The sequence below is a fragment of the Neoarius graeffei genome, chromosome 12 (genome assembly GCF_027579695.1).
Source record: "Neoarius graeffei isolate fNeoGra1 chromosome 12, fNeoGra1.pri, whole genome shotgun sequence".
Taxonomy (NCBI): Eukaryota; Metazoa; Chordata; class Actinopteri; order Siluriformes; family Ariidae; genus Neoarius; species Neoarius graeffei.
This window is the reverse complement of record NC_083580.1, coordinates 14,557,180-14,583,306: the sequence shown is the minus strand read 5'-3', so window position 1 is coordinate 14,583,306 and position 26,127 is coordinate 14,557,180. Positions and strand designations below refer to the sequence as shown.

The window sequence follows — 26,127 nt, the reverse complement described above, 5'->3', positions numbered from 1 at the left end:
CAGCAGGTGTATGGGTGCTCCTAATAAAGTGGCTGTGTTTAACACACACACACCGTATATTCACACATGTTGAGGTGCTGCTGGCGTCACAGCCTCCTCTGTTCCCCATCTCCACAACTGAATCACGAGCATTAACACCTACGTACATCCTGGATGGCAGACATCTCTGGAGGAGGAGCTTTAACTGCAGAGGAGGTCATTTAACACATATGATTTTGCTGCAATTTATAGCACACGAGCATGCTGTTAGAGCGACATCTCTTTCTCTGCATGATGTGAATAGAAAACGATCCTTCCAGTTGTAAGAGGTAATTATCAGCCCCCTGTGAAGACCTCATGCACTGCTTCGTATTTTTCATTTACGTCCTTGGAGTTTTGATTAACATCAACAAGACACCCCACTGCTTGGTGAATGGTAACATTAATAATATGTAAGCAGGAATACAAAACCTCAGATGAGCCCTTTAACAAAAAAGAAACTAGGGGACGAAAAAAAAAAAAAAAAAAAAAGAGCACATTGGACTGTAGCACAGGTTAAATAAGAACCCAACAGGAGTTATGGCTTTACCTGGGGGTCCAGACACCGAATATGTAATTCGATTCAGCCGTAAGCCAATATATCTGCGAGTTGGGTTATAGCAGCAAATGCTGTCTATAACTGACAGCTAGACCATAACATAACTATTAAGGCAATACATTCATCCATTTTTGGTGGACAAATCCAAATATTAGCAAAAACAACAGGTCGAAGGGTGGCATCATGGCGCAGCAGGTAGCCTTGCTGCCTCGCCTCAGGATATGGCGGATACTGAAGATGAATGAATGAATGAATGAATGAATGAAATGGTCGGCTTACATGCATCCAACCCAGAGAAAAGAAAAACAAGGAATCAGTGTGGAAGTATTACTAGTTCACATTTCTGCTTTTAGTTTTACTGTAAATTTTAAGTAATCAAGTCAAGTCAACTTTATTGTCAAATATGCTATACATGCTCGACATACAGCACAGATGAAATTTCAGTCCTCTCTGACCCACGGTGCAAACAGGCAATGCAATAAATAAAAATAGAATAATTGAAATAAACAATATAAACAGGATAAACACTCTAGATAAGAACTAGACATAGACTAGCAAATAAAACAGTCAAGGGCACTTGAGGTATAGCAGGTAAACATGAAATAAGCAGTATAAACAATAAACTAATAGTTGTTAAGGTGAGGTAGTGCGGAATTGTGCAAATGAGTGAGGTAAAGTGAAATGTGCAGTCCCTGAGTTCAGTGTGTTAATGAACGTTGAGTATGTGTGTGTGTTGGGGGGGAACTGTGAGGATGACATGTCAGATGCTGAAGGGGGGGCAGGGGGGTGTGCGGGCAGAATCTGTGGCAGGGGGCAGAGGGGGGAGGAGGGGCAGAACAGGGAGGGAGTTGAGCCTCCTGACCGCCTGGTGAAAGAAACTGTTCTTGAACCTGCTGGTTTTGGCGGAGACTCCGCAGTCTCCTCCCCGACGGCAGCAGACTAAAGAGGCTGTGAGATGGGTGGGTGGGGTCACCTGCAATCCTGATGGCTTTGCGGGTGAGACGGGAGTTCTAGATATCCATAAGAGAAGGGAGAGAGACACCAACGATCCTCTTAGCTGCTCCCACGATGCGCTGCAGAGTCTTGCAGCAGGACACGGTGCAGGCACCGTACCACACGGTGATGCAGCTGGTCAGGATGTTCTCGATGGTGCCTCTGTAGAATGTGTGCATGATGGGGCCGGGACTCTTGCTCTCCTCAGTTTGCGGAGGAAGTACAGACGCTGTTGGGCTTTTTTGGCTAGTGATGCGGTGTTGTTGCTCCAGGACAGGTCTTCAGAGATGTGCACACCCAGAAACTTGGTGCTGCTCACCCGCTCCACTGCAGCACCGTCGATAGATAGCGGAGCATGCTGGGTGTGCGCTCTCCTGAAGTGAATGTTATTGTGTCGACATGAATACTCAACAGCACACGCTGTTACTACACCTTCAAACGAAGACTGAAGACTTATCTATTCACCAACCTATTAAAAAACAACATCACCCATCAACACTGCATTTCTGTTGCTATTGTTTGTACCTACTCAGTATACTAACTTCTCTCTAGCAGGGTTTCAGTTTTATGGTATTCTTATGCAGAGATGGACAAAATCTCCAACTTCATTATTTAAGTCAAAGTACAGATCCTACTGGTCAAATGTTACTCCAGTACAAGTGAAAGTTGTACAGTCTAATTTTTACTTAAGTATTAAAAGTGCATTTTCTGTCAACGCATCGTTGTATTATTGCTACAATGCTTACAAAACCTAACGCAGTTACCAAAGGCAGAAATGTGAATTCACAAAATGAACACATGCTGTGCATCATGGTGGTTTAACGTTAAGCTAGCTAGTCAGTGAAACCCCACCTGACATGCTAGCAAACTCTTTTCAAACTCGAAATCATATTGGGTAGCTAATGTTCCTAGAAAAGAAAATATTTCTACATTCTGTTTACTTGGCAAGATTATGCTAAAACATATTTCTGAAAGGAATTCAAATAAGTTAACGTTATTCATGTTAGCGTAACTCCATTTTTACATGCTAACTAACAGTGTCCGAGTTAACTAGCTATGTGTCAACGTTAGCCGTGGACAAGGTGATGCTAACTTGGCGGGCAAATCCATAGAAAGTCATTTGACTAACCAGACTGCATAGCTACGTTTGCAACATTATCGCTAGCTCTAAAAGCACAGACAACTTCATTGCAAGCTTTCTCTTGGAATAAAACGTTTACATTCCTCAATATGCTCCCGCAGGTTGAATGGTGAGTTTTTGTAGGCTGTGATGTGGTTCGTTTTCAGCAAACAAAGCAAACATTTAAAACAAAATGATTCTTTGATCCTTTCAGAAAACTGAAACATGGGTTCATGGGCTATGGGTGCGTGCGTTCCCCAGAAGCGCTGCCTCCTTCCATTCTGCCATCGATTGATCGTATTAAAAGGTCCCATGGCATGAAATTTTCACTTTCTGAGGTTTTTTAACGTTAAAATGAGTTCCTCTGACCTTCTTAAGTCACCCCAGTGGCTAGAAATTTCATAATGTGTAAACCAAACTATGCCCAACATTTGAGAATGGCGCGTCAAAACGGCACGTTGATAAACTCTTCCCTTGCCTACGTCAGCAAGGGAGATGATCCCCACGCCCCCCCTCTGGATTCCCACCCACTGTATGGATTGCCCCGCCCAACTCAAAAGTTGCTGTTTGTCCTACCAAGCCTACTGTGCATGCGCAGAACACATGACTACATTTTGTAGTGAGGAGCCCATAGAAGACACAACATGGAAATTGCGCTGTACATGGATGTGACAACACAGAAAGGAGTCTGTTTTTACTGCCGACGGGAGAGCCCCTGAAGACGCAGTGGCTTAATTTTATTTACTTCAATAATACGCCGTCGAGTCTACCTAAGACGGTGTATGTTTGTCGGAAGCATTTTCCTGAGGAATGTTTCCACAACTTGGGACAGTACAGGGCAGGTTTTGCACATCAACTGTCACTGAAGCCTGGGTCCGTACCAAGCATCCCTGCCGCATCAGCCACAAACACCGAACAAGTAAGTGTATAACTGGTCATTTTGCCGTGTTTTAAAATCGGTGCGTTAGCCTAGCAATTGCTACATTAGCTGTGCAGCTAACCGCTTCCTGCAGTTAGCCAGGTACATGGGCTCGAGTTGTACCATTTTTTTTTTAGACAGGGCGGACGGACCAGGGCATTCGCCCGCCTGGCCGTGCCCGACGAGGAGCGCTCTCGGCCGGCTTGGGAGGCAGACGGCAGCCCCTCCCCCAGCCCCCCATGGCACGCCCCCACCCTCTATGCTTCCCCGCCTCCTGCTTCTCATTAGCAAAACGACACACTGGGAAAAGCGCTGAAATGGGGCTTTCTCCCAGGAGGCTATATCTACGTGCCGAGGGTTCATTTCGAGAAAGGCTGCGGATAGAACATCCGGAAGCCTCCACGAGCCCGTTTAAAGCATCAACAAACCACCATGCCATGGGCCCTTTAAATAATGCTGCTGAGAAATCATCGATCTTGATTTTATACAGTCTATGGATGTGACGTGACCCGAGTGATTACTGATAGGCTGTCTCAGTGTCACCTGGGGAAAAAAAACAATCACGTTTTAGAAAAGAAAAAACAAAAAACATCCACTTTCAAAGCCGCTTCATAGTAACGAGTACCTTGATAGAAATGTATTGGAGTAAAAAGTACGATATTTGCCTTTCAAATGTCGTGAAGTTAAAAAGTCAAGTTTAAAAAAAAAAAAAAACTCAAGTATAGATACTCAAAGTGTACTTAAGTACAGTATTCAAGTAAATGTACTTCGTTACTGTCCACCTCTGTTCTTATGCAGTCCTCTAGTTCCACAAGTGCTAGATTTTTTTTTGTTAGAGACTATGAAGCACTTCTGTAAGTCACTATGGGTAAATGTAATACCCTGTCCACACTAGGGATTTTGTACCGATACGAAACTACTTTCGTACCGCAACACCTGTCCACACTAGCAACTATACCGGTACTGTAACGGTATAACTGTATGTGTTTCGTACCGGTACAGTATCGGTACTGTAGCGCTTCGCTGTAGTGTGCACAGATGAAGCGGTTCTGTATCAATACAAATATAATGCGCATGCGCAAAGTTACACACCTCAATCGATGTCTTTGCTGAATAAAACAGTGAAGAACAGAGATTCGTTTGTTTCTTTCTCAACTGCCTCGCGCGTTTTATACGAGTCGACTGAATAAATGACCACCAGAAATACAGACTGTACACTGACAAAAAGCACACGTTGTTTCATCCGTACGGAAGCCGAGAGAGGCCCTTCATATAATCCTTTTTTTTAAATTCACCTTGTTGTCCTGAGATAATGACATAATTAATTCAGGATCTCGAGAAAACAACACAACTAATTCGAGATCTCGAGAAAACAAAACCGTTATTTCGAGATCTCGAGAAAACAAAACAATTATTTCATGATCTCGAGTAAACAGCTGAGAAATGGTTCATTCAGGTGCGCCAAGAGACTTGTGATATGCTGACTCTGGGGCTATTTCTCATTCTGTATAGACGCAACTTTGGTCATTAGAATGTCTGGAATAATCGATCACCTAATAAGGCAATATTTTGATCAGGGGTTGACACAGGGAGAGATTGCATTAAGTCTTTTAATAAGGGATAATTTCAAAATTAGTCCGCGGCACCTCCGCAGAAGACTGGCCCGGCTTCGTCTCTACCGACGGAGATACAGTGATCCAGCTGAGATCATGAAATAATTGTTTTGTTTTCTCAAGATCTCGAAATAACGGATGCCATATATTCTCGGAAGGAAGTTACTCGGTAACTATGGAAACATTTCGCGCACGCGCATTTCAACTACCGTGAAAGAAAACCGCAAACATTTCTCGCTAGTGTGGACAGATGTACTAAACTGTACCGGTATACTTTGTATCGATACAGTTATACCACTTTCGTACCGGTATAAGTGTGAACACAGCATAAATGTACCCATATGGCTGAGGACTACAGTTGACTTGCTAACTTTAGGACTGCAGTTGTCATGAACAGTTTTGCACTCAAGTTTCCATCAATGAAGAGTTTATAACTTCAGCAAAACAGACTTCATGTTAAAAATGTTATCATGTTGTCTGTTATCACTCAAATGAGGATGGGTTCCCTTTTGAGTCTGGTTCCTCTCGAGGTTTCTTCCTCATGTTGTCTGAGGCCAAGTTTACATTAGACCGTATCTGTCTCGTTTTCTTCGCGGATGCACTGTCCGTTTACATTAAAACGCCTGGAAACGCCGGGAAACGGGAATCCGCCAGGGTCCACGTATTCAATCCAGATCGTGTCTGGTCCGGTGCTGTGTAAACATTAAGAATACGCGGATACGCTGTGCTGAGCTCTAGCTGACGTCGTCACTGGACAACGTCACTGTGACATCCACCTTCCTGATTCGCTGGCGTTGGGATCACACACACAGCGGCTCAGTCCCGAATCACTGCTCGTGCGCTTCACTCGCGCGCAGGGCCGGAGTGCGCACCCTCCAGAGGGCACTCGCTGTTCAGGGCGGAGTGATTTGGAGCGCAGGAGGAAGCGCTGAGCTGCACTGAGGTTTATTTACACATTTCAACCTCCTTCAGGCGCTTAAACTCAGTGAAAACATGAACATCACAGCCAGGTGTGTTTATCTGCTGGAGAAGGTGTTCGCTTGCCATCCTTCCACTTGCAAGTGGTGAGTGACTTGCGCATGCCCAATATGCACTGGGATCATGTGACGTGCCGTCTAATTAGTCATGTGATTAGCGTATCCGTGTATTGGGGTTGCTGTGTGCACGCGAATCGTGTATTGGCGTTGCTGTGTGCACGCGAATCGTTTCAAAAACGTTAATCTGATGATCCGCTGATTTGAAATAATGTAAACAGGGCCTGAGGGAGTTTTTCCTTGCCACAGGCTTGCTCATTGGGCATAGATTAGGGATAAAATTAGCTCATGTTTAAAGTCATTAAAATTCTGTAAAGCTGCTTTGCGACAATGTCTATTGATAAAGGCGCTATACAAATAAACCTGACTTGACTTAAACATAAAAATTAAAAGGGCTCGGCTCCTTCTTCCCAGAATCCAAATTGTTGTTTTTGCGTTGAAAGCATTGCAGTTGCTACCGGTTAGCTCCCTGTGCAGCAAAACCTCTGCAAATTCAGTCAGTCACTGTTTCTTGACCAACAGGGAACGGGTTCTTGAACTGTTTCCATTCTTTGAACCTTGGTGCCAGCTAGCGAACCGGCCCACATTTTCACCAGTTTTGACCGGAACTATTGTAATCATAAACGGAGTGCATTACACAATGCACAACAGGAGTAAACAGTAGTAGCAAGATGGCGGTGCACATTGATTACCTGCAAGCTTTGATTCTATTATTGAAGATATTTTTGTTCCATTTTTTTTCTGAAGATGTATCCTTTTGGTGGCACGGTGGTGTGGTGGTTAGCGCTGTCGCCTCACAGCAAGAAGGTCCGGGTTCGAGCCCCGTGGCCGGCGAGGGCCTTTCTGTGCGGAGTTTGCATGTTCTCCCCGTGTCCGCGTGGGTTTCCTCTGGGTGCTCCGGTTTCCCCCACAGTCCAAAGACATGCAGGTTAGGTTAACTGGTGACTCTAAATTGACCGTAGGTGTGAATGTGAGTGTGAATGGTTGTCTGTGTCTATGTGTCAGCCCTGTGATGACCTGGCGACTTGTCCAGGGTGTACCCCGCCTTTCGCCCGTAGTCAGCTGGGATAGGCTCCAGCTTGCCTGCGACCCTGTAGAACAGGATAAAGCGGCTACAGATAATGAGATGTATCCTTTTTTGCTGCGTTCTCCATTGCTGCACTCTGCTTCCTCTCCAAACTAATGACATGCCCACTGATATCATCACGGTTCATGCTGGAAAAACCAGCTATATTATCATTCCAGCTGGGAACCAACTTTCCAGGTTCCGAACCAATTTATTTTTAGTCTAAATGCTTCAAAAGGTTCAAAAGTTGACACGTGAACCAGAACAGAACCTGTTCCCTCTTGGTGGAAAACATGTATATTAGTGATCCCTTCAAAAATCTCAAATTTTTTCTTCATTGATGCATCATGCGTGGAAACTTTGAAGAAAATACGCCTTATCTTTTCTTTCCTTTATGGCCACCCACGAGATGGCCGAGGCCAGTTCAGGTCCATTACAAAGCAATGAGACCGTCAGTGACGACGTAACTCACTCCGGCCCCGTCTAGTCCAGAAGGAACGATCTACAGTGGGCCACCTCGCACAATAAATGTTGCAAGCTATATACACTATATACAAGCAATATCCACCCTAGGAATACCGACCTATTTGCCAGAAAGAATCCAAAATGGTGAGGAATTGACCAAGAAGAAGCATTTTTCTTGAACTGCTCATTAAAGGCTTAATTAGTCCATATCTTCATTATTAATTGCAATTATGCAAATTTAGGCAGAACCTGTATGCACCCCAGGCAGACCTACCTTCCTGCCAAAAAGAATAAAAATCAGTGAAGAATTGAGAGAGAAGAAGCGATTTTTGTGAAATGTGGACGCCACTGGACACATGATGGCATAAGCTCATCACCTATCGGCCGGATGAGCTAATAATAACCATACAAGAATGGAATGGACCAGTTGAAAGAATTCTCATCTCATCTCATTATCTGTAGCCGCTTTATCCTGTCCCACAGGGTCGCAGGCAAGCTGGAGCCTATCCCAGCTGACTACGGGCGAAAGGCGGGGTACACCCTGGACAAGTCGCCAGGTCATCACAGGGCTGACACATAGACACAGACAACCATTCACACTCACATTCACACCTACGGTCAATTTAGAGTCACCAGTTAACCTAACCTGCATGTCTTTGGACTGTGGGGGAAACCGGAGTACCCGGAGGAAACCCACGCGGACACGGGGAGAACATGCAAACTCCGCACAGAAAGGCCCTCGCCGGCCCCGGGGCTCGAACCCGGACCTTCTTGCTGTGAGGCGACAGCGCTAACCACTACACCACCGTGCCGCCCAGTTGAAAGAATTAAAAAAAAAAAAAAAGTCTACACTACTTCTACTTTAACAAAATATCTTCAATTTCATGTTACAATTTAAGATCTATGGCCTAGCGCATTGCTGAATGGCTGCAGATTGTTTTTGGAATATCTCCAGCATCGAAAATGGCAACTAGCTACTTGATGCAGAGGATTCTGGGAAGGATGAGCCGGCCACTTTAACCATTACTCCTTGCTAACTGGCGTTACTTCTAGTAGCTCCATTACAGGAAAATTATACAGTTCCTGGATGACTTAAAAATACAAAGAAAGCAGAAAGAACAACCTTCCCCGGAGGTCATTCATGAGGTTAATGTGCTCTTTTAAGGGTCATTCTTTGAAATGTTTAAGCAAAGCCTATTTTAAAAAAACAAAAAAATCGTTAGTCTGCATTGTTGTTGACAAAGCAGTACAACATCCCGGAAAGAATTCCGTGCAGGAATTATTCTGATTTCTTACAATACCTGAAGCTCTGTACAGCACTTAACTCGCTTTCTTACTTACCACACCACGCTGAGGACACGTCCTGATGAAAGCTTGCAGCCCGGCAGGACACTACACACCCTACAACAGCGAGCTCACCCATTAACACATATCTGACGAAACACACACCTGCGCACACACAAAATTCTCTGTGTGTTTCACACAGCGTTCGGTTTTTTCACGCCACATATATCCACTCTGCTGTCTCTTTGAAGCCGTACGCATGTGGGCAGTTCCTACCCACCTGTCGTTTAAATAAATTATTGTTTAGTGCCTTTTATAGAAGCTGTCATGGCACAGCTGAGCAAGTTTGCAATTATAAGATTGCAAGCTACATGGTATAAATTTCTTCTCCTAACAAGAAATCAGCTTTAATGAAGCAGCAGCTGTGAAAAGAGAATAAATAATAATCTTCGGGTTATAATGGTCTCTCTCTCTTTTTTTTTTTTTTAAAACCAGCCCCATTTATCTGGAGGACTCTGAAACACTTGGACATAACACTAGTTCTGAAATACTCCATACTGACAAATAGATCCAAGAGGCTGCATGACCTCACATGCAGAGAAGCCAGTAGGAAAAAAAAGTCTGCCTCTAAAGTCTTCATCAGGTTAAGAGCCTCTTCCAAATCCACTTGACTCCCTAAAGATGTTAGGTTGAATATCCATGCACTGAGACACAAGGACATTAGGACAGTTCTAATGGCGCATTCAAAAACGCAGCCCATTTACACAGAATTTGTGACAGTACTGCAGAACAGACCACTGATTAAAACGTCGTCGCCATCTCCTGCAAAACCTACAGCTCTACAACACTCCCTCCCTGGAACCTTCTCCGAGTCTCAGTAGCAGACATCTTTGGAGGAGGAGCTTTAATTGTTAAAGACATCCTAAAAACGTAGTGCCGAAGTCATCCTAAAACCTGGATAATTTCATCCCCGACACCTAATTACAGTGCACGTTCTGATCTTCACCACCAGAAGATAAAGAGTACGGGGACAAACATGTACACCAATCGGCTTGACTAGTTCAGCAGTTTATATGCTTAATGCCTGCAATTTGGCTTCCTCACAAGGTGATAATTAGGTATGGAAGTTAAACAAGGAACTTTTTGCCATGTCAAAGCCTTAGCGCTTTCTCGTGGAGTTCATTTGGAGGCATTTGTGGGGGAAAAAATTGCTTTTCAAACACCAAATGGAGGCTTCTACAATGCCCAGTAAACTTCCAAAGATTTCACAGAGAGCAGAACGAACTTGCAAAACATACAGTAGATTTTCTTCTTTGATATTAAATATGAATGAGCATCATTTCCACTAGCGTAGAGCTGATAATAAGGTTACAGTCCCATTACCCAGAAGTGTTCAGTGGCATTCAACAGCTGCTCAAGATTCTCTCCACCTTGGATTTGAACAACAGCAGACTCTCAAATGAACATTTCTTCTCTTATCGGAAAATGCTAGAGGGATCTTCTAATGCACAATGCATGCGAGTCAGAGATCCGTAGAGGAATAGGTTGGCAACAATTATTATTAACTTTGCATAGCAAATGTAGTTAATCAGCCAGGACATGCTTGGTGTCTGGTGTTTGCTTCTTTAGGTTTGCAGTAGAGTCTTTACAAATCAATCAATAAAGCAAGCAAGCCATTCTTCTCATTGCTAAGGACCATGTAGATCAGGGGTCATCAAACTACGGCCCGCGGGCCGACTCCAGCCCGCCGCCCCCCTTTGACCGGCCCCCCAGCCCCTCTGCCCCTCACCACTTGAACCAGCCCTATGAGGCAATCCCCAAAAGTGGTCATGGCCTATTTTTTTAAAATTGCTTTTTGGCAAATTGTCCAGGGTGTACCCTGCCTTTCGCCCGTAGTCAGCTGGGATAGGCTCCAGCTTGCCTGCGACCCTGTAGAACAGGATAAAGCGGCTAGAGATAATGAGATGAATAACATGTCTGCATCTTGTATTTTGTTGATTTTATCAATTAAAATTGATATTTAGTTATAAAATGAACTATTCATATTTTTCGAATTTTCATCATATGCTCGCGATCAAGCAGTGACAGGCAGCGCACGCGCAGAGAACTGTCAGTGTTCAGGACAGCAAAATGGCTAGCGGTAAGCGAAAAGCTGACAGAGAGTGCAGAGTTTTTAAAGAACAGTGGACCACCGATTATTTTTTCCTTCAGTGTAAGGACCGTGCAGTTTGTCTTGTATGTAAAGAAAGTGTGTCGGTTTTCAAAGAATATAATCTGCATCGTCACTACGAAACCCACCACAAAGAGTATGCTAGTTTGCGAGGGCAAACAAGAGAAGACAGGATTCGGAGGATGAAATGCGAACTGGCTGCACAACAGAATGTATTCCTTCGCCAAACCCAGATCAACCAGGCTGCTGTCCGAGCTAGCTATAAGGTAGCTCACCGACTAGCTACCCATGGAAAGCCGTTTACTGATGGGGACTTTGTTAAAGTATGCATGCTTGCTGTGGCCGAGGAGGTGTGTCCCGACAAGAAGGATGCGCTCGACGCGGCGAGTCTCTCCGCACCTACTATGACCAGGCGAACCGAAGATTTGGGGGACAACGTGTATGACCAGCTGAATGAGAAAGCGTCAGAATTCAAGTTTTTTGCTTTGGCCATGGATGAGAGCAATGACGTGCAGGACACAGCACAACTGCTGTGATCTATTGATCTATTGCTCATATTATAATTTCACTGTTTTTTTAAATGTATTTATTTTATAGGCCTATTTATTTGACGTTTATTAAGTGCTGCACACAATTATTATTAATATTATTAATAATATCAACAGGCCTACCTACAATTTATAATTTTCCACTCACCTTTGCCAGTGTCAATCACCTCAAATAGGCAGATGTTTCTTACCTTGACAGCTTTGATGTTATTTTTATTAGAAAATAAATAAATGGAATATCTGTGGTATTTCAAATTTAAACAAAGTGGGAAGACTCGATTACTACTTTTGCAAACCACTAGTAAAGATAAACAAATATGTGCCAGGAATCAAGTGTTGATATAGTAGTGTGGATATAGTAGTGGGGATGGCTGTGCCAGGCTAGTAATCTCTACTACACAATGAGGCCTGCTGGTAGTCATATTTGTCTGAGTCATACAATTCTATGTTATATAGCTGACCCGACCCCGGCCCCCCATCACAGTCAGGAACAACAATGTGGCCCCCAGAGAAAAAAAAAAGTTTGGTGACCCCTGATGTAGATCTTCAAAGTGGCTCTATATTATCACATACTGAACTTCCAACTTGGATTCAGTAATCGTATGAGTTTTTTTAACGGAAGTAGATGACTGACCTATTGTCCAACCCCCAACCTAGAGGACGACCCTTACAAAAAAGTTTATTCAAGCGTGCTTCTAGTATGCTTCTTTTAAACTAAAAATGAGAGTATGCTTTCAGTTTGGACCGACTAGTGGCCTAGTGGTAGCATATCCGCCTCTCGATCGGGAGATCGTGAGTTCTATTCACGGTCGGGTTATACCAAAGACCATCATAAAAATGGTACCTACTGCCATCTGGCAAGGCACGCTGCAATACAGATGTGCATGGGGAGTTAAACTCTCGTGGTTACCAGAGGACTAGCCCCCCACTGTAACCCTAGCTATGTAATAGGCGAGAGGCCGAGGGTTATGGAAACGGAGATCGGCGCCGCCCGATGCGCCACATACAGGTTGGGCCTGGTTAGTACTTGAGTGGGAGACTGCCTAGGAATACCAGGTACTGTAAGGCGTGGGAAGGACTTTGACTTTTGACTTGATGCTTTCAGTGTACTTTTTATTTACTTAGAGATCTACTTAAAGTTATACATAAGTATACTTGGCTTATACTGAAAAGTATATAGAAAAGTCTAAGTATATTAAAGGGATAGTTCGGGATTTTTGACATGAATCTGTATGGCATCCCCATCAATAGTGTCATGCAAACACACTGACTTACCCCTGACAGCATCCTGTGAGTCCAGTTCTTGTCCAGTTTTGGTCCAGACGAAAAGTAGTCCGGCAAGTTTGTTGGGGTCACGAAAGTAAAACGTTTTTCGTCTCAAAACAGTACGTGTTCAAAAGAGTGATATATTTGCATCACAAAACCGTTGCCAAATAAAAAGTCAGACCTCGAAATCGCTTGGCACTATTTTCTCTCCCTCAGTATCACTGCGCGCTGTCATGTTGACATCTGCGCAGGAATCAACACCTTTCCCATTGTTTGGCAGTGATTAGGAGTTCAGATCAGCGGCGCTAACAAGCTAATTTGAGAGCAAGAACAGCGACAAATTTACCACCTTCTATAACCTATACAATAATATATTTGTGAAAATGGTGCGCACTTGCGACTATCCAGGCTGTAGCAACAAAGATGTGGCTGAATCTCCGCACACATTTCACCGTCGTAGTCAGACATGTTGTCGCCAACTTTGCTAGCAGTAAACAATGTAGTGATGTGTCGGTCGCGAACGATCCGGTTCAAAGAGCCGGCTCTTTGAAGTGAACGACGGGAGCCGGCTCTTCGGTGGGAGCCGAGTTGGGGAGCCGAATTAGTTTTTTGTCCTTAGGTGCCTCAGAGAGAGAGAGAGAGAGAGAGAGAGAGAGAGAGAGAGACAGAGTTCAGCTCAGCTGAAGGATGATTGTCTATTTGACAACCATGATCATTGTTTTGTTGCCGTGAATTCCTAAAGCTCATGATATAAATTGTCGCTCATAAATTGACAGGTTCGGTCGGCAACCGCCTTGGCATGGCCAGATTAATCTGCGGTATACAACGAGACAGCAGTCATTATAACAGGAGCATATTTGCTGTTCCAGCGGCTTCTCATTACTGGTGGAGCAGAGTGCGGCACTTTCTCTTTTTACATGCGCTCAAGGTGCCACATATTTTGTTGCACATTGTTCTGTGTTTGTTAAAATAATTTCCAACTTTGCTTCATAGTTTCTTAGGCCTGATTTGTACTTCATAATTTATTTTATGGCATTTTGTTCAAGGTCGAGTGTGAAATCAAGCCATAAAGGATAAACAGTTGATGTCTTCTGTGTATTTTATACTGGTAATATAGCACAGTTTTGCATTACGTTTGTGAGAAAAAACTTTATTAATTAAGTTTTATTTCTATAGCTAGAACATTGTTACACTGCTATACTTTACAAAGTTTTACAATGGCTACAAAAACTAAAAAATAAAATGGAAAACATCCTATTGATAAAATATAAATAATAATGTAATTAATTAACTAGTTAATTGCAGCAATTAAATCAAAAATAAAATCTCAGGAGCCGTTTGGGAGCCGAAAGAGCCGGCTCCTTATAGTAAGAAGAGCCAAAAGAGCCGGCTCCCGAAAAAGAGCCGAAATTCCCATTACTAAAACAATGAATGAAACAGCCGTGGATGTCACCTGGCGGCAGCGCGCAGTGACAAGAAGGGAGAGAAAATAGTGCCAAGCGATTTCGAGGTCTGACTTTTTATTTGGCAACGGTTTTGTGATGCAAATATATCACTCTTTTGAACACGTACTGTTTTGAGATGAAAAACGTTTTACTTTCGTGACCCCAACAAACTTGCCGGACTACTTTTCGTCTGGACCAAAACTGGACAAGAACTGGACTCACAGGATGCTGTCAGGGGTAAGTCAGTGTGTTTGCATGACACTATTGATGGGGATGCCATACAGATTCATGTCAAAAATCCCGAACTATCCTTTTAAGCTTATACTTAACAAAAGTGTAATAAAGTATCAAAATATTTGTGCCTTATGTTTAAGTGTACTTGCCCTGTAGTTGTGCTTATCCTTTTGATAGTAGGCTATAAAATACTTCTTTTTCACACATATTGGCTTCTTTGTGATATATGGCAGCATGTTTTAAATCCCATCTTTTAAAAGTGCATATCCTGGACCAATTTTTTTTTTTTTTTAAATATGAAAAGTAGGGTGGTACGGTGGTGTAGTGGTTAGCGCTGTCGCCTCACAGCAAGAAGGTCCTGGGTTCGAGCCCCGGGGCCGGCGAGGGCCTTTCTGCGTGGAGTTTGCATGTTCTCCCCGTGTCCGCATGGGTTTCCTCCGGGTGCTCCGGTTTCCCCCACAGTCCAAAGACATGCAGGTTAGGTTAACTGGTGACTCTAAATTGACCGTAGGTGTGAATGTGAGTGTGAATGGTTGTCTGTGTCTATGTGTCAGCCCTGTGATGACCTGGCAACTTGTCCAGGGTGTACCCTGCCTTTCGCCGGTAGTCAGCTGGGATAGGCTCCAGCTTGCCTGCGACCCTGTAGAAGGATAAAGTAGCTAGAGATAATGAGATGAGATATGAAAAGTATGTCCCTTTACACACTCATCCAGAAGGGTAATTTTGCACAAGGCCATCTGTCTACAGCAGAAAAAAAACAAAAAAAACCCAAAACGCATCTGGAAAAATCCCAAGGGAGTCTGGAGCCAGATTCATGACGTTATCTGCGGAAGCGCCAGCAGGCTGCGTGAGCTTTGCATGGTTTCAGTGCACAGCCTGTGTAGACCAAGCGCTCCCATTTCTTTCTCATTGTCTAGTCTTTTGGAAAACAATGAGTACTAATCCCATCAAGATTGGTGTTGCTACACCCTCCTACGATACATCTGTTAACCATTTTAATAATTACGCGATAACGTTGAAGAAACTTGCAGAAAACCACCAGGTCGTTTTCTCATAAACAAACCAGCGCTGACGTAGGATTCAGAGGGAGGCGTCCTGCACGTGACGTCACGAAAATCAATGTTTGCCGGGAAATCCAAATGCCAAGTTTTTTCAGAGGCGGACCAATTCGCCTCAAATGGCTTGATTTCAACTGAATTTTTCTGGCATTGCACAAGGTAAAGAAATTGCAGAGAATGCAGAATGTTACAGATATTAAACTTTGGTCAAATATACAACCCCGATTCCAAAAAAGTTGGGACAAAGTACAAATTGTAAATAAAAACGGAATGCAATGATGTGGAAGTTTCAAAATTCCATATTTTATTCAGAATAGAACATAGATGACATATCAAATGTTTAAACTGAGAAAATGTATCATTTAAAGTAGGGTGACCAGATTTCCCGAGTCTAAAACCGGGACATTTTGCGCGTGACCGTGATACTCGTGCACGCACAAGCGTTTTGATGTAAACCTGCCCCAGCTCAAACCATGGCTCAGACAGGTGCTTTCATCATTTTGTAAAAGCTCACTTTTATTAACATTTCAGAGAATAATCAAGTATTTTCTTGTTATCTACATGTACTTCTATCACAATTCAGTTAAAGTAAGAAAATCAGACAACAGATGTGGTGATAGGGAATAGGCCAATAGCCTAAATTTCAACCGATTTATTTCACCTTTGTGAAAACGCCAAGAAAATGCATTGCTTCTATATTAACATCAACATTTTATGCGATGAACTTTTTTTTTTAAACAATAGGCTATGCATTGTAACAGGAACGAGCGCAAGAGCCTAATCGTTGTCACCTCTGAACCTTTACCCAAAACGCCTCTGTTTAATCTTAACCAGTGTCGGCTACTAACTATTTTGAAAACGTGAACCCTGAGTTGACAACACCATCAAACAAGTCAAGACAATCTGCGATACAGATTAAAGACAGATGAAACAGATGAAAGACAACAAAAAATGTTTCAGAACCACAGCCACCCAACCCACCCACCTACCCTAAAGAAGATGCCATTTTATTATTTACATGAGTGAATTTGCTCCAGTAGCGCTTTATTGCCCGAGAGACTGCTGTGAAACTGCGAGCAAGTATCGTCGAAATTGGCCAGGGTAATGAGCAAGGCTTCAAGAGTAGGCATGGTCATGCAATTCCTCTCATCAGTCCAGGTGTTGCTCATGAGTGAAAATATTCGCTCAACTGGAACATTGGTGCCAGGTAGGCACATGGCAAACTGGCTGACATTGCTGTAAGGAGTCTCTCTACTCTTGAAGTGCGTGAACATCTCCACCCGGCGCTCATCCGTTCAGCATTGTCGCGTAGTAGTTGACAGCCGCTAGCGAAAAAAAACCCGTTATAACGCGGCCTCTATATTGCAACATTGTACAAATAGATACATTGTAAGGTTGACTGCGCACACACACACATTGATGCTGAATTGCTAGAAGCTTTATTGACATCTCGTTGGCTATATGTATATGATCGCTGTAACCGGGACAGTTTGTTAGTGTTTGGTGTAAACCGGGACATTTCAGCGTCCCGACGGACCTTTGTCGGGACTGGGGACACGCAACTCAAAATCGGGACTGTCCCGGTCAAACCGGGACATCTGGTCACGCTAATTTAAAGAGAAAAATTAGGCGATTTTAAATTTCATGACAACACCACATCTAAAAAAAAGTTGGGACAAGGCCATGTTTACCACTGTGAGACATCCCCTTTTCTCTTTACAACAGTCTGTAAACGTCTGGGGACTGAGGAGACAAGTTGCTCAAGTTTAGGGATAGGAATGTTAACCCATTCTTGTCTAATGTAGGATTCTAGTTGCTCAACTGTCTTAGGTCTTTTTTGTCGTATCTTCCGTTTTATGATGCGCCAAATGTTTTCTATGGGTGAAAGATCTGGACTGCAGGCTGGCCAGTTCAGTACCCGGACCCTTCTTCTACGCAGCCATGATGCTGTAATTGATGCAGTATGTGGTTTGGCATTGTGATGTTGGAAAATGCAAGGTCTTCCCTGAAAGAGACGTCGTCTGGATGGGAGCATATGTTGCTCTAGAACCTGGATATACCTTTCAGCATTGATGGTGTCTTTCCAGATGTGTAAGCTGCCCATGCCACACGCACTAATGCAACCTCATACCATCAGAGATGCAGGCTTCTGAACTGAGCACTGATAACAACTCGGGTCGTCCTTCTCCTCTTTAGTCCGAATGACACGGCGTCCCTGATTTCCATAAAGAACTTCAAATTTTGATTCGTCTGACCACAGAACAGTTTTCCACTTTGCCACAGTCCATTTTAAATGAGCTTTGGCCCAGAGAAGACGTCTGCGCTTCTGGATCATGTTTAGATACGGCTTCTTCTTTGAACTATAGAGTTTTAGCTGGCAACGGCGGATGGCACGGTGAATTGTGTTCACAGATAATGTTCTCTGGAAATATTCCTGAGCCCATTTTGTGATTTCCAATACAGAAGCATGCCTGTATGTGATGCAGTGCCGTCTAAGGGCCCGAAGATCACGGGCACCCGGTATGGTTTTCCGGCCTTGACCCTTACGCACAGAGATTCTTCCAGATTCTCTGAATCTTTTGATGATATTATGCACTGTAGATGATGATATGTTCAAACTCTTTGCAATTTTACACTGTCGAACTCCTTTCTGATATTGCTCCACTATTTGTCAGCGCAGAATTAGGGGGATTGGTGATCCTCTTCCCATCTTTACTTCTGAGAGCCGCTGCCACTCCAAGATGCTCTTTTTATACCCAGTCATGTTAATGACCTATTGCCAATTGACCTAATGAGTTGCAATTTGGTCCTCCAGCTGTTCCTTTTTTGTACCTTTAACTTTTCCAGCCTCTTATTGCCCCTTTCCCAACATTTTTGAGATGCGTTGCTGTCATGAAATTTCAAATGAGCCAATATTTGGCATGAAATTTCAAAATGTCTCACTTTCGACATTTGATATGTTGTCTATGTTCTATTGTGAATACAATATCAGTTTTTGAGATTTGTAAATTATTGCATTCCATTTTTATTTACAATTTGTACTTTGTCCCAACTTTTTTGGAATCGGGGTTGTAAAATAGGAGAATTACATTGATCTTGCTCCCGAATTTACCTGTGATATGCACTTTAAACCTAAATGTACCATAAGTTTGTGGTCAGCTCTGGGGTGGAATACTATAGCATATTGGAAATATACTATTAAAGTATACTTTTATAAACTATAAAGTGGACGAGATGTATATAACCAGTAACTAATAGTATATTTCCAGTATACTACAAAGTATACTTTAGTAAACTAAAAAGTGGACTAGAAGTGTGTAACGAGTAAACCAATAGCATATTTCCAGTATACTATGAAGTATGCTTTTGTAAACTAAAGAGTGGACTACAGGTATAGAACTAGTAAACTATTAGTATACAAGTTTACTTGTGGTATACTTGCAGTACAAAATAAAAAAAAAATACTAGTTGTATACTCAAAGTTTACTTCTCTTAAACTTAAAGTATACTTTTTATAAACTAAAAAAGTGGGCCAATTTAGTCCCAAGAAGTATTAGATTAGTTTACTTACAAGTATACTGTAAGTACATTAGTATCAGTATACTTGGTACACAAAAGTATACTTAAGGAAATATACTTTAACTTTACTTAAGTATACTTAATAAAATGAACTTGAAGTAAACTTCTTTTTGATAAGGGCAGGGATGCAGTTTAACGTACCAGAGGGGAACCGTCAGGGCCTCCTTGGCCTTCACAGAAGGCCTAAAAATATCAGCATTTCAAATCTCATCTCTCATTATCTGTAGCCACTTTATCCTGTTCTACAGGGTCGCAGGCAAGCTGGAGCCTATCCCAGCTGTCTACGGGCGAAAGGCGGGGTACACCCTGGACAAGTCGCCAGGTCATCACAGGGCTGACACATAGACACAGACAACCATTCACACTCACATTCACATCTACGGTCAATTTAGAGTCACCAGTTAACCTAACCTGCATGTCTTTGGACTGTGGGGGAAACCGGAGCACCCGGAGGAAACCCACGGGGAGAACATGCAAACTCCACACAGAAAGGCCCTCGCCGGCCACGGGGCTCGAACCCGGACCTTCTTGCTGTGAGGCGACAGCGCTAACCACTACACCACCGTGCTGCCCCAGCATTTCAAATATTATATTTAATTTCTTTGTTTAGTTCTTTCATAATTTTATTATAATTATTCTCTTCTAATTTGGCCTCGTTGTCTATCAAATTTGCTTAAGAAATTAAAAGGTTACTGTCCTGAAAACATTAAAATTGAGTTATCCAATCAGATTTGTTTGTTGTGTCTAGGCTGAGAAGAGTTTAGAGCTGGCTCACTCATTGGTTAGGACTTCACTGCACAGAAGGCCATAGCAGTGTATGTTTATGTATAAAGTGACAGATTAATTAACCAATCAGATTTTGATTGATCATGAGAGGGCCCAGAAATTTATCACGCTAAGCCTTCTTGAAGACCAAAGCTAGTTTAACCGCAAGTCGGCGCCGTCAGCACAGCAGTGAAGTCACCTTCCAGCTGGTGTAGCGTTCATCAGTAGTGTTAGCGAACAAAGCGGTCAAGCCAGTGCTATCGAGAGCAAGTAGCACAGGCTAACGACCAAGAAACTATGATTTCTGTCTCCAGATTCTTCTTCCACGCAGCTCATCACAGTACTTTTCACTCATTCATGTCGCTGTGTAATTTATTGAGTTAATTTTAAAATCAACATCGACAACTACACAGAGTAGAGCGACCTGGCAGCCTGCCACTAATCCCTTGCAAAATACTTGACCTGTTGGTTTTTTGGTGTGTCTGGCTAAGTTTTGGCTCAGCTGAAGTCCCAGCTCTGATAGTAATGATTTGCCACTGTGTTGTATCCAGAACGAAACTTGTAACAAGGACAGGTGGATGGAAAACATCAAGACTAATGGCCCTTTTCTCCAATGGAGATACAGGATAGAAGAAACTTCCAGCTTTCTGGTATAGTTCATTCCTCAAATTCTGGGAGATGAAGCCTACCCCACGAAGAGATATTCAAAAATACTAAAGTTCATGATATTTTAGTGTACAAAGATTAAAAAAGTACCCAAGTTCTTTACTCAAGTAAAACACAACTACTCATATAAATAATGTTCAAAGTTTCAGATATTTTCTATGATCTAATCCTGCTCCAGGACTTTGTTCCCGACTTGTTTTGGTAGCACCTTAGCTCCTTGTTCTTCATGATGATATTCATTTAGACTTGTTCTTGAACAAAAATCAGAGTTCTTGCAGGAAAAAAAGTGTATTTATCTCATCTCATTATCTCTAGCCACTTTATCCTGTTCTACAGGGTCGCAGGCAAGCTGGAGCCTATCCCAGCTGACTACGGGCGAAAGGCGGGGTACACCCTGGACAAGTCGCCAGGTCATCACAGGGCTGACACATAGACACAGACAACCATTCACACTCACATTCACACCTACGGTCAATTTAGAGTCACCAGTTAACCTAACCTGCATGTCTTTGGACTGTGGGGGAAACCGGAGCACCCGGAGGAAACCCACGCGGACACGGGGAGAACATGCAAACTCCACACAGAAAGGCCCTCGCCGGCCATGGGGCTCGAACCCGGACCTTCTTGCTGTGAGGCGACAGCGCTAACCACTACACCACCGTGCCGCCCAGGTGTGTTTATATTGAGAACATTTAATTGCACATGAATGGACTCCATTGAGTTACTTCAGAGAATTCTAATAACAACTAGCTCCATTAGAACTAATTTAAGTGTTTTAAATTTTTTTTTGCTTGGTAACTATATTTGCAAACTTTATTGCTTTTTTTGGCCACTTTTCACCTGAATATGATAACATACAGTACTGTGCAAAAGTCCGAGGCACCCTAATTTTTTTCTTCATACAAACTTTGTTATAGATTTCTATTTTATGACTTTTACGTTATCAAGTCAGGACAAAAACATTTTAGAGTTCCAAACGCTAGTTTTCCAGCACAAAATTAAATTTTACAGATTTTTTTTTTTTTTTGTATCTGAGCAGCATATTCCATAAAATACCACATTTCAGATTAAAAATGAAAACATAATGAAGGCTGCTGGGTTTTGGTGCAAAATTAAAAAGCGAGTGTGACAGTCAAAGTGTCCAGAAGAACTGTGGCTGGTTCTGTAAGACGCTCAGTAAACCCTACAGCTCATTTCATTATAAAACTGCACTCATTGTACCCGAGACTGCTTTAAAAAAAAAAAGGGTCGTCTCACACCAAATATTGACTTTTGTTTCATTTTTTACAGTTTACTGATTACTGTTTATAGTTTTTTTTTAATGTTGAAACATTTAATTTCATTATTTATTTTTAAGCCATTTTTGATCTACAGCATTTCTATGCATGTGCACAGGACTGTACATTCGGAAAGTTAATTTAGGTTCCAGATGTTAATACTACAGAAGTTCAAGGGGGTGAATACTTATGCATGGCATGGTATAAAAGCATCAGGATGAACTTTTCTAAGTATTGTCCTAATCATTAAGCGTCAGTACTTTTATAACAAGGAACTGACTGGACTTTAAGAACTATTTTAGTCCAAATTGTTCCATTTTCCCTCGTGAAATATTTGGGTTTTTAAAAATGGTGGTCCTTTGAAATTATAGTAACCCTTGAAGGTTTTTTTTTTTTTTTAGCCATTCTCATTATCTCTAGCCGCTTTATCCTGTTCTACAGGGTCACAGGCAAGCTGGAGCCTATCCCAGCTGACTACGGGCGAAAGGCGGGGTACACCCTGGACAAGTCGCCAGGTCATCACAGGGCTGACACAGACACAGACAACCATTCACACGCACATTCACACCTACGGTCAATTTAGAGTCACCAGTTAACCTAACCTGCATGTCTTTGGACTGTGGGGGAAACCGGAGCACCCGGAGGAAACCCACGCGGACACGGGGAGAACATGCAAACTCCGCACAGAAAGGCCCTCGCCGGCCACAGGGCTCGAACCCGGGCCTTCTTATTGTGAGGCGACAGCGCTAACCACTACACCACCGTGCCACCCTGTTTTTTTAGCCAAACCTAATCAAAATATATAGTAATGTAAAGGTATATACTATATTGTGAAGATGTCTTATGATTTACTACTTTTGCGATACTTCCCACGCGTCAGTGAAAAACGAAAGAAGCATAAATACAGAAGTATTAATTGATCGCCAACATTTATGTTAAGTGGAAGTCAGAAATTCAGTTTCTGTGCCAAACCATTTCTTTAAAAGATACACAATATTGATTTTGTCTGCACTTTGTTTAATTGCCCGTGTCAGCAGTGATTAAGAACGTTCCCAGTTTACGCCAAAGACATCAGTTCATTAATTAAAACACAGCTCTGAGTTTGAGGAATACAGCAAACAAAGTACATTAAAAACCAACCAATACTGTAAAAAGGAAAACCCATAGTCGAGGTAACATGCAGAGATCATAAACCGCCTCTTATTTTCACTTTTTTCCTGGCTGAATGTTGAAGAAAAACATTCCACCTACATGTAGTGGCCTCTATTTCACCTTCATGATGTTGTTTTATGACTGCCTGGAAGAAATACAGTTGAGAGGAATAACAGGCAGCTCTCGGTAGACATGACCATGTGTTCATTTGCACACTGGTGCAAGTGCGTCATGGGAGAGCGATGGAGATCCTCATTGATGACTCAACCACTCGGCATATAAACCAGGCTGAAAGGCTTCGAGTGGTACCATGACGAACAGCAGAGGTCTTTGATCACTCTTTAAGGGTATCCATGTTCAGGACAAGCCATTTATCCTTACCAATAACTGGTAATAGCCTCTACCTAGAGCGGTGATTCACACTGGGCTGGGGGCTTGGATGCAAATTTTTTTTTTTTCGTCCTGACGAAGAGTGTCCTGAAGACCATGTAGCACTATGGACCCTTTTAATTACACCATGTTGTCTACAAATTAAAATCCAAGGGTATGCCAATGACATCTGCTTGGAGGAGACATCCAAAATAGATTCATCAAAAAAGGAAGAAACACTTTTCCCTGATGTGCAAGCAGCTATGTTAAGAAATTGAGAAAATGGATTGTTGGGAGGCCTGCAATGAACTGGCGACTTGTCCAGGGTGTACCCCACCTCTTGCCCATAGTCAGCTGGGACAGGTTCCAGCTTGCCTGCGACCCTGTACAGGATAAGCCACTACAGATAATGAATGGATGGGAACAGTGACTGTGTGTGTGGCAAGATGGGAACAGGGCTTGATGTGACCGGTAGGAAGGTTTGAAATAGATAAACTCTGTTCATGCTATTGATTACCAGACAGCAGAACATCCACAGCGTCGTGCAGCCTTATATATATTTTCCCACTGCCAATACACTTCGGGTAGAAGATTATTATAACAAATAATCCAGTGACCTGAGATCATGATGTGATATGACGTAAAAGTTTAATATTTGACACAGTCTGAATTACCAAAAAGGAAGAAAAAAAAAAATGTTGCACGTTATATGGAAATACCTCCCTGCCTACAGAGTATGACCCTATATTACAGCACAGCTCTCATGATGTGATTAATAAATATAAGTGGTGAAATCTGCACATTTCAGCCAAGTATTTCTGCCTCTCACTCTGTGCGAGTTACTGATCCTAAGAAACCGCCCTGGAGCTACAGGCATACTTCCAGTCTAATTATTCATTTTCAAAGAAAACACACTCACTACTTTGCTGGATGAGGCATACTTGCATTAATAATGCATTCCTCATTTTTTTTTTTTTTTCAGAACTGAAATCACCCTAAGCTCATCTGAGTCCGGGTTCTCACTGTGCTGTAGTTATGAGTCTGGGTGCTCGGTGTTTCTTGACTATATTTTTCCAAGCCTGCATCTGAAATCGGTATGCAGAGCTATGTGCACATGTATCTGTCCTGCATACTGAGCAGGGATTCTATCCTTTAATCACCCCAACACACACACACCCTGACCAGAGAGGATGCCAAGTACCCAACAGTTAGATAATAAAGCACTGAGCTAGACTGATATGGATGCAAGGTTATACCTATGACCTTCTCTCGGAAAATAAGACATATGAAATAGGTTCTCTCAAGAAATATTGACACCAAATTTATGACGCACTAATTTTACTTAACCAGCACAAACCACACAGAACAACCAGAATTAGGACATGATGCACTGTGTGTGTGTGCGCGTGTGAGAGAGAGAACAGCCTGTGTGCATGTGGTGCAGAGCTGAACAATCTCAATGCCAATATTGCTGTGTAAATAAATCACAAGATTACTTCATGTCAATAACTCAACAGGGGCACAATTAGCTCCAGGCACTCCTGGCTGGATTGACCGATCTGTCTTTTACCCTCTGTCAGTCAGTGCATCAGCCTAGCCCATCAGTGCCAGTCCTACGTACCATACTACAGTATGAGCTATGCTATCAGAAGGTCAACTTGGTGAATAACCTTTTAAACACATATGCCATTTCCATCCAGACCCTTCTTCCTTACTTTTGAAAGCTTAATGCATAAAGGAGCCTCTGCAGTGGTACCTGACACACATGCAGCTACATCAGGGTGTGCATTTCTGTCATAACGGACAACAAAGGGTTGCAAATTATGCATGCAATACAGTCTGTTATGTTATGCTATGTAGTGTAGTGAATGCATTGCATTGCATTGCATTACAGGACAGTATCCTACACTAGATAATACAGTGATTATTATCAGATACGTTAAGATGCATTAAATGATTCATTACTCTAGAATATAAAATGACATCATGATCACTTAGACAAACCGAGAACAGATGCGTTCTATTCGGTCCTGTTCAAGATGATGCGCGTGCTTAGACAGAGACACGGGACAGACTGCTGTGCATGCGCATGTGCACGCGCATCCAGTCGAAAAGCTCGCGCTCACCTAACTTTTGCTGCCACCGATGAAATGGCATCGTTCCTCAGATTCCTCCTCTTGGACACGGCAGTGCCCATGCTGGCATGGAAACAACGGCGGTCAGAAAGCGGATCATTCCAAAAGGATCACGACGCAAAGAAATGCACGAGAGGAGGAGGAAAAATAATAATAATAATAATAATAATAATAATAAACAACCTCGCCAAAAAGCGTAAGCTATGTGAAGAACAGAAGCATGAGCTGCGCCTGGCTGGCTGGGGTTCTGTTCTTCTCTTCACTGCACTGCACTGCACTCTGGCACAGAGTCGGAAGAAAAGCACACACACGAATTATAAATAAATTAATAGCACACACACACAGACGCCCCGCCCCCTTTCTCTTCTCCCCATTCAACCGCCAGGTAACAA

The 26,127-nt window shown here is 42.7% G+C and overlaps 1 protein-coding gene across 1 annotated transcript in view; it reads right to left on the bottom strand.

Annotated features, from left to right (window-relative positions):
• Positions 1-25,797, bottom strand: part of nsmfa (NMDA receptor synaptonuclear signaling and neuronal migration factor a) — an 86,812-nt gene extending 61,015 nt beyond the window's left edge. The window contains exon 1 of the mRNA XM_060934993.1: positions 25,727-25,797. Coding sequence (XP_060790976.1) covers positions 25,727-25,797 — 71 coding nt within the window. The remainder of the gene's footprint in view (positions 1-25,726) is intronic.
• Between the last annotated feature and the right edge of the window lie 330 nt (positions 25,798-26,127).